Source organism: Rhipicephalus microplus, chromosome X, assembly GCF_043290135.1.
Source record: "Rhipicephalus microplus isolate Deutch F79 chromosome X, USDA_Rmic, whole genome shotgun sequence".
NCBI lineage: Eukaryota > Metazoa > Arthropoda > Arachnida > Ixodida > Ixodidae > Rhipicephalus > Rhipicephalus microplus.
This window is the reverse complement of record NC_134710.1, coordinates 113,703,405-113,715,965: the sequence shown is the minus strand read 5'-3', so window position 1 is coordinate 113,715,965 and position 12,561 is coordinate 113,703,405. Positions and strand designations below refer to the sequence as shown.

Genomic DNA, 12,561 nt, shown 5'->3' with positions numbered 1-12,561 from the left:
CGTGTAAACCCCACTATTGCGCATTTTCTGTGGCGATAGTCAGACCTTGCTGGCGAAGGTATGCCGATGTCATTGTTGCCACTTTCTGTATCCTCGCGTGCACTTGAGGCCGTGTCACGCTGGACGCCCAGATGCAGATATCATCAATGTAGAGACATATATAAGCCGTCTGTGGCAGCATTACGGTGAGCCCCACCAGAACCAAGTTAAAAAGAGTCGGACTCAAAACGCCATCTTGTGGCACCCCACGACTTGCAAAATGCTCATTCGTAGACCCATCTTCAGTTAGAACAAACATGGATCTCTTTGTGAGGTAGCTTCTTACCCATCCAAAGACATGACCTCCAAGTTCAGGTACTTCGTGAGCATTGAAAACAGCCTCATGGGTCACATTGTCATAGGTACCTTTCACGTGTAAGAACAGAGCTACCGACAGCCGCTTCTTAGCTTTCTGTTGCTGAACAGAGGTCACTAAGTCAATGACGCTATCGATTGAGGACCGACCTTGTTGAAAGCCAGTCATAGCATCAAGATAGATGTTATAATGTTCCAGGTACCATTCCATGCGTGTCAGCAGCATCCTCCCCATGACCTTGCCGACGTAGCTTGCTAGTGCTATAGGCTGGTATGATGCCAGATCCAAGGGAGACTTTCCAGTCTTCAACAAAGGCACCAGGCGACTGCACTTCCACTCATCAGGCACTATACAATCTTGCCAAGACTTATTGAAAATGTCCAGGAGACAGCGTTGGTGCCTTCGGGCCTAGGTGACATAGGGCAGCATAGGTCACTCCATGTGGACCTGGGGACGATGAGTGCCTATCGTGCGTCTGTATCGTCTTTCAGCACACCGGCGGACTGCTCGAAGTTGCTCCAACTTTTGGTCGAGTGCGGTACGTCTTGGTTCTTTCGAACATATCTTCGTAGAAGTCTCCATCGCACAACAAATCACTTCTTCAATGGATTCCGGCAATTCATGCATACACTTGCCCTCCACTGATGTCTGATACTCTTCCCAGTCATTAAGTCTTGAGTGTCCCGGGGAAGGAGAATCGTCCAGACCTCTGCCTTTCACGTACGTGGGTATATGGTCACTGCCGTGGGTTTCAATATCTGTGAATCATTGGACTTTCATGACAATACTATGCGACACTAATGTCAAGTCCAGGCAACTGCTATAAGTTACTCCTCAGAGATAAGTAGGGCTGCCGTCGTTCAGCACCTGAAGCTCGTGCTCTGATGCAAGATCAACTAGGTTCGTGCCTCTTTGATTTGTCCTGATGCTTCCCCACAGTGAATGATGGGCGTTGAAGTCACCCATCAATATCCAAGGTGCTGGAGTCGTTGCAAATATATCATTTAATATCTGTTGTGTTATTCAAATAATTACAAGTGCAGTGACTGTGTACAGAATTAGCACCTAAAAATTAGCGAGAGAATAAGGAAGTGTAAATATTAGCATTATTTTTTATTGTTTTTGTCATTTGTGTCTGTATTCCAGAAATACTTTGGCTTTTCTGACACAACATATGCCAGCAGTTCAAGAACTTTTGCGTTTCTAGTGAAGTTTTTATGTGAAATGGTTCCATTTGAACAACCTAAATACCTAAAGGTAGGTTCAAATTGCATTTGTTTGATGCAAAATGTGAAAGTATTTTGCTCTACCTTTGTTCTTGTGCAGGAATATATTGTAAAAACTAGAATTTTATATAAAGGCATGTGAACTAACGAATATGTTGCAATTTGAATCAAACTGTTTCTTTCATCAAGTTATGTGGTCACTAAAAAAACTCTGATGGGGAAATAAAGCATTGGAATATACATAATGTATACACATGAGATGAAAGAAAAAAAGGGGAGTTTTGAGGGCTCGTGCTTAGCGATGCCAGCAGGCAGAAAAGGAGTGTACTCGTTGCATGGCTACTAGCAGCACTGACGAACTCTCCACCTTTAAATTCACATGTATATACCTATCTGCGCTTGTTTGTCTCTTCTCTTGTGTCCCGTTGGTTTGCGCTTCCAAATATTTCATTATGTATATACCATGAAGTGGATGGGAGGATGACCACTGCAGTTGCTCAGTTAGTTGAACATTGGGTGTGTTATTTGAAGGTCGCATATTTGGTTCCTGCCAGTGGCAAGTTGCTTTTCATCCGCTTTACTTTCTTCACATTTCACATCATTATTACTACAAATAATGTCCCCTATCCTTTACTTGGTTTTCTGTCTGTTAGTTCTCATTAAAACATGGGATGAGTAAGTTGTGGGTTTCATGCTATATAAATTTTTTGCATAGGTTGTGCTGGACAACGCGATAATACAGCAATATGTGAATTTGCAATGCATAATCTAATCATAGCTGCAGGTTTATAAGGGAATATTTTATCGTACCATCCACTACAGCAATGCATGTGCAGATTGGATGAACTGCACATGTACCAGGGTCCACATTGCATGCCGCATTAACAAACTGCGTTTTGTTTGTTCCATGGTCAAGTGTCACACCAGTATCTCAATGTACCGCTTTACAGGGGTCAGATGCGCATGTATGCATCATGCCAGTAGAGCTGCTAGTTGGACACTTTGTGCTGTCACCCCACTTTCACTTTATTGTCTCGTCTTCTGCTTTGTTGTCTTACTTGGAATTTGAAAAACTCATTTGCCTGGGGGCTGAGTTTACTACATTTTGAAATCTGACTAGGGAAAGAAAAACACTTTATATTCAGAGCATGGTTCTGAGTGCTTAAATTTGTCACTTTCTCAGAGAGGAAAAAAATAAAACGAATCATATCTGGCCCATTATGGAAGCTTTGAGGAGAGCTGCATTCACAAGACCGTATTAAAAATTTTTTAACTCTTACAGTCTCTTTGATATGCCCTTTCAGGCACATCTCCAGAAGCCTGCTCATGCATCACCAAAGTGCCGTGTGATTTATCATGACTATGTGGCATTGGCAAAGACACGCCTACAGGACTTCGAGGTTCGTTTTTATGCATGTGAATGAGTGTATGTTATCAAAGGGCCCTATGCCACCTCTGATATGTGTACTTTTTAACATTTCAAGTAACCATGTGCATTAACTTGAGAATGCCATTATGATCAACGATGCCAAATGTATCAGCACTACGAGCCGTGGGCACACCACAGGAATGAAAAAACATTATCATGCTTCTCTCTGGTTCTTTTAAGTATTCTGTTTTAAGTATGCGTTCTTTTCGTCACCAGCAACGTGTGGTCACATAGGAAGCAGCAAGAACCTGCTTGTCTGGTAGTCGGTATGCGCAATCTTTCCTCTTCCTCTTTGCTCGGGAAGGGAGAGTGCTTGGTGAGGAGAAAAGAGCTGATGAAGGGAGCTAAATGAGTGAGGGCCTTGTTTCGATCTTCAAACAGGTTCAACTCTACTATTATGGCACCATTTCAAAAAGTACTGCAGCTGTGTGTTTGTTGTAGAATCGTGTGCAACTATAACACCACAACTAAATTTGGCCTCTTGGTGGTTTAGGGCCCCTTTAATCCATAAAAGTAACTGATTGTTGTTCTTTTTCCTTACATTCTTTGGCCCCCATTTTTCTTCGATATCATTCAGGTAGCTGACGAAAAAAATGCCTTCTCTGATGATGTGGAGCAATTGGTGAGTCAGGGTTTTCTTTTTTTTATAAGTTAAACTCACCAAGCATATTTATTTATAGGCCCAGGTTCGTGGCTTTGTTCAGAAATGTATAGAAGATTTTTCAGCTAAAGGAAAAATTCCTAGGGCTGTCATAGAGGCCAGGTGTGTATGAGAACTTGGATCTCTACATATGCATGTCTAGTAGCAAAATGAGGAAAAAATAATGTGTGTTTGATATTTACATTTCAGCATATTCAAGAAGCCATATTTTACAGGGCAGTTTCTTCCAGTACTCCTGAATCCTAAAAATGTAATCACCTACACTTGTAATTTAAATGTCTTAATTGACAGTGGTGCTAAACAGCTCTTTTTTAACTGTTCCTCATATTTCTTATCCAGTTTTTAGAGCAACGTGAAGTTGTGTGCAGCTTGGTGCAAGGACTGCTTCAGTATGTTCAATTTTCAAATATATACTGAAACCTTGCACATAATTCTTGTGTGTTATTCACTTTTTTCTTTTTACATTCTTTGTAGGCATGGCAAAATTTCCCAGGAGCGCTACGATAGGTTTGTCAATGACTGCAACAGCAAGGAAACTGGTAAAAAAAAATATATATATATATATAACGGGCTCCTTGCAATGCTTTTGGCACCAAGGGAGAAAAGAAAATGCTGCCGACAGCTTAATTTCAGTGAATTCTTGTGCTCATGATTGACTGCACCTTCATATTATGTACCTGAATGTATTTGGCTTAAAACATGACCGTGTATGATCACTATGCTCATACCTGAAATATAGTTCAACACAATGCGTTGGCTGGTTAGTTGTGAATCCATGGTGATTCTTTTTAAGTGTGAAACAACACCACAAGAAAGAGGACAGGACAAAGGGACTGAGTTGCAAATTGGGAAGTAAAATTAAAGAGATGTTTAACTGGGCCTGTTTGGTTTAAAATAGTGCTGTATTCTTCTCAGACGCAAGAAGGTAATTGCAGGTCAATTTATTTCAAACTGCTTTGTTTTGGTCTTGAGTATAAGAAAATTGTATGAACAACGAAAAAGGTGAAGTTTAATTATTTTTTGCAAATTGAATTTAATTGTTTAAAATTTATGTAATTACATTATACAGCTGATAACTGTAATGCATAAACATTAATTAAAACATAATTGAAGACTATGCAGCAGTGCTGTCGCACATACTGGGCAAAAATAAACTACGAATAATTCAATTTATGCGTCATGAAGACAAAAATGTTGGTGTTTTTGGGAAACGCCATTTTCAAACCCGTCATGCTCACAGATGCTCGACATAAAGGGCCATCTCGTTGAGCTGAAGCAAAGTAATGCCTTCTGTCTCAGAAATTCAAGTTGAAGGTAAAAAATATTTCCTTCAGAATCAACTGCTGCTCGAAGCAATGACCCTAATTGGGGTGACAGGGAGTGAAGAAGATATGGGAAACATATTCTTGACTTTATTTGCAGGCATCTGAGCATCTTAGCATGTTGCTTGTTTTTTGTGCATAAAACATCATAATGTAAAAGCACAGCACAGTTTAGCAGTAACTACCTGTAAAAGATTATGTTATGGCCTATTTAACTGCCTTTAGAGTACAGTTTTTGTTTTTTGCAGATGATACAACGTGTGATGTAGAAATGAATAATGAAGTTCCTTTGTTTGAGCACTTGCTTACTCAACTCAGATCTGGAAGAATGCAAAATAAGGGTAAATTTATATTTTTCTTTTCTCTTTTCGGTCATTGTGTTCTTTGGAAGCTTGTAATCTAATAAATATGAACAATTTCAGCTGTGCCAAAGTGGCATTAAACATGCATGAACATTTTTCCAGAAACTCAGATTTCAGGTAAATTTTAACATATGAGTGCGACAAAGTCTGCTTTGTGGCTACAATAGACCTCTACAGGGGTACGTCATAGCGTGACGTCACCGGTGCACGTTCAAGGTAGTGGTTGGCAAAACACTCCCCCCGTCGGTGGCTGAGTGGGGTGCAGTTGCTCGGTGCTTGGGGCAATTTTTTTTCTTTTTGAAAGCTTAATCTTCATCTCACAGTGGCAACATTAGCTGTGGCATGTGTCAGAGAACATCTAGATGTGTGATAAAGTGCGTGATGAAATGTTCACCATGCTGGCTGGCTGTTTATCTACGAGAAGTGAACACAGGTGGCGGCCTGTACGAGGAACAGCGGCATCTTCTTCGAAAATGTGCAGCGTTGACTGTGGCGTGTAGTGTGCGTTGAAAGGCATCGACAATATTGGTTAATTTTTACGGATGGTGAAACCGAGAATATTGTGCGTGGTGTGTGCAGTGTGAATAATGCGATGCGTCCTGTTTGCGAAAACACTGGTATTCGTCGTGGGCCGGTTACAGTAACAGATTGTTGATGAAACTTTATGATCTGACATTGTAGTAAAGGTAAAAATACATTCGACGCGATCATCTGTGAGTGGGTACATCTCAGCGTATGCGCGGCGTGCAGAAAAATAAAAGTGAATTATCTCCTGGTGATATATACGACTAGGCATGAGCTATAAGCATGTTGTAGTGTTGCCGAATCTGCATATATGCTTCACCACGGCTATAACTCATAATATCGGATCCCTGATATGTGTTAATGGAAACAGTGGAGATTTTGGTTTCTTATCTACTTTGTACTTTTATGGCTCGATCATTATGAAGTGACAATGCGCGTTAGAAGTTTGTGTATCAGCCCTAAACGAGCGATAGGTACGAAAACACGTTATAGGTGTCAAATGCAGCAAGGTAACTGTGCCAGATAATATTATGTATTATTAAGATGTCGGGTTTTACATCACATGAATTTTCACTGGTGGCAGAGCTTCACTTTGATTTTCACGAGGATATATTAACCTCAGCCTAACCCACCGCAAGAGGTGTTTTTTTTTTTCATTCATCTCAGATCAGATTTTTGGGCAATGAGTGAGAATCCTATCCGTGACGTCACGCACAGCAGCTCAAAACAATATTGCCGCCAATGCTGTACCTCGTTTAAAACTGCATCGCACATGCCACGATGGAAATTGAGTAAGGGTACATCTATGCCATGCAAATATTTCTCAAAGTGCCAGTAACCGTGTACATTCAAAACGTTCGCTTTCAAAAAAGATCAGATTTTTTTTATGGCTGCCATCTACGTGGGTGAAGCCCACTGCGTGCTAGTCGCATCTCTCAGTACTCTAAACAAAGTTTCTCCATTCATCCAACTACGATGAGCAAATTCCCACACTATGAGTAGTGACCCTTCCGCGACCCCCTTCTTTCAAAAGCTGTCACTTTAGAACATAGCAGTGTAGAAATTTCTGTCGAAAGAATACAGACACGCAGCTCTGCTATGCATAAAGATGCTGCCGGAGGTACTTTCTTGCCAACCAGCACCTGCTCCGAGAGAGGGTGTAGGGTTGGGGTGCCCGCAGTGATGTCACACTGTTTACAAACAGGGACAGGTCTATTCTCTGTGCCATACAAATGTTGTAGCTGAGTTTATAGAGCAGGCACCATTGTTCATGTGCACCTTTGAGTGTTTTCATATTCACAGCATGTGTTGAGCTTTCTTTTGGGGCTGTTTGGCTTTCGCTGGTGATTAGCAATTGCTCCTGCGAAGATCCGCCACAGTGGTCAGAGTGCTAAGGCACTCGGCTGTTCACCCGCAGGTCGTGGGATCGAATCCTGGCCGCGACGGCCGCATTTTCGATGGAGGCGAAAATGCTTGAGACCCGTGTACTTAGATTTCGGTGCTTGTTAAAGAACCCCAAGTGGTCTGAATTTGTGGAGCCCTCCACTACGGCATCTCTCATAGTCATATGATGGTTTTGAGATGTTAAACGCCACAATTATTAGATATTATTTTTATTGCTCCTGCAAAGCGAAGTGTCATTACTTTTGCAAAAGTCAGAATACAGTTTACTCTAGACATAGTAGCAACATGGTTACTGTGTTTTGGCTTGTTAAATCAGATTTCATTGAGGCTTGTTCTTGCTCTCCAGACTGTGAAATTATTATTTTGAGAATGATTGAAGAAGTAAGAAAAAATGAACGAGAAGGTCAGCATGAAGCATTGAATGCTGAAGAGGAGCTTCCGTACTCAAATGGAGTGTTTGAGGTGAGTCTCTAAAATGCACTCATAAAATGAATGGTGAATTCTACAAGCAAAGGGAGATTGAATAATCCTTGTTCAAACTGCAGACAAGGCAGAGTTTGTGCTTTCTGGCCAGTTTCATCCTGTGCAAAGGTGTGTAATGTACAGTAGAGAAGCAGTCATGTTTGATTTAGGCCATCTAATGTACTATCAGCGTCAAATGAAACCTGAACAGCGGCAAGCCTTCGCGATGGTATAGTGCACGCCATCCACTTATCACTACGAACAGGCACGCATATATGCACAAAGCTGCTGAACAGGATGTGCGCGCCTGCCAATGATGATAACTGGATGGCATGCACTAACTATCGCAAAGGCTTGCCGCTGTTCGGTTTCATTTGACGCTGAGAGTACAGCAGAGAAGCAGTCACGCTTGACATAGGCCACCTAATGTACAGCAGAGAAGCAGTCGTGCTTGACATAGGTCACTTAAGTGTGTTTCATTTGAACTTCCTTGTGTGACTTATCAATATTTGTTACAGGAATATCAAGCATACCTTTATTCACTCTTGTTTCTACACGCATGAGGAAAGCCCTTTTTTTTTGCTTGCATTATCATGTTTACTTTTTTGAAGACGATAGTCTTTCTTGGGGACCTCCGACGCAAAAATTTTGGTCTGCCTGTCTGTCTGTACATTTTTCTGTTTGTTCGTCCTTAACGTTACCGTAAACGGCACCAGATGGTACCACAAACGGCCGACCCCATCTGCAGCGCCCACCAATATTGCGCAAGATTCAGCGTTCATACTTGTGTGATTGTCAATTAAAAAGCAATTATTTTGCATATCTGAGGCACCATAACAATTCGTCAATATTCTGTATGTGTGTATTTTACTACAAAAGGCATACATAAGTAATTCTAAGGACCGTAGTGTTTATCAAGCTGCACCGACCATGCAACGCTTGCACGAAAAGGCAAGTGTTTCCAACGCTTTGCTAAGACGACATGGGGGTGGCACCTACCCGTCGCCTTGCGTTCTACACCTTATCACCTCCGAGACGGGGAAGGGCCATCGAGCGGCTTGAGGAGGCCCTGGCAATGCAGAGGAGAAAGGGAGCCGACGCCCCGGACAACAGGAGCGGAGGAGCCCGAGTATCCAACGCCTAGCCTGAGCACAACGTCCTCAAGATCTAGGCCCTGGGACTATAGGACTCTATTAGCCATAGTCTTCAGATAGGGAATACCTGCGCCCTGCGTGGCCGGTGACTTCCAGCACGTCGGATGCGTAAATAAATGTTATTTCTCTCTCTCTCCGAGACGGGGCGCACGCCGCGCGCTTCGTTTTTCAAGATAACTGCCACATAGCGCTCATGTCTCACGTGTGACATGACTTGATGCGCTCGTTCACCTCCGCTGCACGCTCGAGGCACTCTGACGCAGCGCCTCCAGAATACCATTCACCGATGTTCTTGCTCAGAACATCAAATAAACGTTTTGTTCACTCTCTCTAGACGCAATACTATTGTCTTTCGACGAAATTTGCAGCGTAACATGCAGATACAGGGCCATTTTTTTTCCCCCTTCAATACATATACCGGGCACAAGACAGTACGCGGTACACTAGGGCTGCAGAGCCACTGCACAGCAATTAGTGTGGAGATGGTTCCCGCAGTGCAACAAGTCTTGCTAAACATGCCCTGCATCACAAAATAGGCTCTTTGGCATATAAGCTCTTGACTTCTTGACATATTCACTGCTCTTAAAAACCTTGATGCTCCTAGGAAGCTCTGAAAACAGGAAGAAGTGGACGAGTGTTGAAGATTGGGCGAGTTGGTTCGTCGTACTTGAACTGGTATAGCGCATTATGGGGAAGAAGAAACGGCCGAGCAGACCGACATAGCGCTCTGTCCTCTTGTGTCGGTCTGCTCGGCCGTTTCTTCTTCCCCATAATGCGCTATACCAGTTCAAGGAAGAAGTGGAAAATTGTTCAGGTGTTGCTCAAGGGCAACACTGCTTCTTCGTTCACCACCAAAAACGCTGACAATACCTCAATTTCTGTGAAACAAGCTCTTTAATGCTATTGTGTTAAAACAGTAGCACAAATGAGTGTTTCTGTACAAGTGTTATGTACCTGTTCACTTCTGGAAAGCAGCTGTAGAATTGTCAAAATGCTTGGCTTGGAATCACATTATTGTTAGTTTTATACCATATACACCTTTTACCACTGTCGTTTTTCTTTCTTTCTTTCTTCTCCTTTACATTGTGCCATGCTTGAACCAAACCTTGGTGAATGAATTAACACAAGTGGCCCATTTCCTAGCTCAATATTGATGTTTACAATAATATAGCGAGATAACATTCTTGCATTAGTAACTTATTTCTTTAGACATTATTTGATGCACCTAATTGTCTGTGGATTTTTCTCTAAACAGTAAATTTAAGCACTTTAACACACTTTTATTCTTCATAGCAACACACTGAGCTAGTGGGCGATGTTTATAACTGGTTTTATGGCGTGTCTCAGTAGGTTTGGATCAATAGTGCATACAAACAGAGCTGCACCAATCCATGGCCCATTTTCTATTTTTATCATGAAGATATTCTTGCAGTGAAAGAAAGCATGCCATGATGAGGATGGCATGTATGTCTTGTAATGAATGCACATGTTACTGCAGCTTCTCCATTTTGCTGCGGAAGCCTGCAGCCACCAACCACTACAACCCTGGATTCAGTGTCTGCTCTTGGCAATGGGAAGTTCACTGAGCACAGTCCACCTATTGGCTGTGTTTCTGCGGAGACAGCTTACAACCACCGAGGTAATTTATGTGCTAGTAAGATGAACTTTTATGCACCAGGTCCACCACACATGTGAGGACATGATGAAAATCTTGGGAATGGCAGCAATGTTTTTGTCATAATGAGATATGTATGTAGGTATGGTAACTTTAAATATTTACTGATAATCGTTGGGGAGGGATGGGAGCACGAAGTTCCTGCTACTTCCAATTTAGGAATGAGTCGATATCGTAAACTGTTACACCCAGGAGTTCGCTATGGCTGTTTAAATTGGGTATGCATCACACTCCTGTACCCTGCTAAGTTGGTTGGGTGCTTGTGCTAGGTGATTGTAAAAGCTCCCCAGCATTTCTTAACCTGGGAAATCCTGCCAAGCAGGGTCTTTCTTTTTTGCATTCATTCATTCATTATTTTTTCACAGCGAAAGCTGTTATGAGATCACAACTCGGGTCTCACGCAGCGCCGTAGTTGTCCGCCGCCGTCACTGATGTCCTTAACCACATCACGCGAAATCAAGAAATAAACCTAGTACTAATGACACAGTGGAGCTCTAACCTGGGTCCGCTGGGTGCCAGCCCAGTATTCTACCACTGAGCTATGCCGGTGCTTTGGACTTGTTGGCAAACTTGCCTTAGGCAGGCTTGATGTCGAAAAAGCAATCGTGTTAATATGACTTATAAAGTGTTTTAAAACAGCGAGAGAACAAGCAGTCGTCGCACAATGCGAATAGCGTAACGAGTGGGTCGTCCAATGCTCCAACCTATTAAAAAAGCTTCTTTTTTTGTTCAGGTATTAACTGTGGCACATACCCACTTCAGGCATAATTCCTTATCATCGTCAGCTACTGCATGAACAATTGGCACAAAATTCCTCGCAATAGTTTAGCGGATACCACGCTTCTCAGAAGAATGACGAAAAATAGCATAGTGATTATTAATGCGGTAGTGGGCATCAAGCAAGTGTGCTTGCAGCAGTTACCCAATGAGTGTTTAGAAAAGGCTCTGAAAGGCCGCTCTTCTAGCTTTCGCTGTGGCTATGCTGCGCCTTTTGCGCAGGCCTGGCGTTTTTTTCTTTCATCAATTTTTTTTTTATCCATTTGTGCCAGCGTCTCCTGCACCTATAATTCATCATTTTGTCTCTCATGCCTACTTTTCCAAGACATACAATGGGCCTCTGTCATGATGAAAGGGAATTGGAAAAGAGAGTTTTTTTAAAAATTTATAGTGTTATTATTTTGTTCTGTTCCTCTCAAAAAGGCGACAATAATTTATGATTGTAAGAAGATATTTAGCAAATGACAAACACCCAACTGTGAACATGTGCCAGAAGTGGAGTTCATAGTTTACTAAAATTAACTAGAGAGGACTCTGGCGCTGCGATCGTTCAGCGACTATGGGATTTATGGGTATGACATGGATTTGCCTAGTCTTCAAAGCTTGCGGGTGGCGAACGCACTTGTGGCTTCGTTTATTGCTGTGTTTTAGTTTTGTTTCAAAGAAACAAACCATTTCTCAATTTATGACCCAATTTGAAGTGGTAAGCCTAAATGATTAAGCTGGTGAAGCGTAAATACTACAGAACATTCGCCGATTGTTGTTTCGTGACAAAGCAGCTTCAAGCCATGCGAAGCCAAAATGAACATAAATTATGAAGACTAGGCAAATTTATGTCGTACCCATAATTCCCATGCTCGCTGAAACGCCATGCATTGCAGCTTCCATAGACACTAGTGCCAGAGTTCCCGCTAGTGCGTTTTAGGAAACTTAACGGTGAAATAAGGTGACGGCATAAATGGAACAGAATTAACAGGATAAATTAAGAAGACAGAGAGAAAGAACAACAGGGAGAAAAATAAGTTGGGTAGTTGCAGAGTCTAGTAGTATATCTCTCACGTAGAATACCACTTTGCATGCCAGCTAATAGGGTGATATCATTACCATAAAAACTGCTTCAAGAGGCAGACCAATGATAGAGTAAAATTGTTGGTGGAAAAATGTGTCGAAGTATTCTCAAATAGATGCATAACTTTACCCTTCCCAAAA

General features: G+C 42.1%; 1 protein-coding gene across 4 annotated transcripts in view; it reads left to right on the top strand.

The window, feature by feature from the left end:
• LOC119176320 (uncharacterized) overlaps positions 1 to 12,561 on the top strand; it is an 81,539-nt gene that overhangs the window by 25,636 nt on the left and 43,342 nt on the right. For all 4 annotated transcript variants that reach the window (XM_037427542.2, XM_075877438.1, XM_075877439.1 and 1 more), the window contains exons 15-24: positions 1,502 to 1,612; positions 2,886 to 2,981; positions 3,588 to 3,632; positions 3,691 to 3,773; positions 3,861 to 3,921; positions 4,011 to 4,060; positions 4,146 to 4,210; positions 5,242 to 5,334; positions 7,631 to 7,746; positions 10,399 to 10,539. In XM_037427542.2, the coding sequence (XP_037283439.1) occupies positions 1,502 to 1,612; positions 2,886 to 2,981; positions 3,588 to 3,632; positions 3,691 to 3,773; positions 3,861 to 3,921; positions 4,011 to 4,060; positions 4,146 to 4,210; positions 5,242 to 5,334; positions 7,631 to 7,746; positions 10,399 to 10,539 (861 nt within the window). The remainder of the gene's footprint in view (positions 1 to 1,501; positions 1,613 to 2,885; positions 2,982 to 3,587; positions 3,633 to 3,690; positions 3,774 to 3,860; positions 3,922 to 4,010; positions 4,061 to 4,145; positions 4,211 to 5,241; positions 5,335 to 7,630; positions 7,747 to 10,398; positions 10,540 to 12,561) is intronic.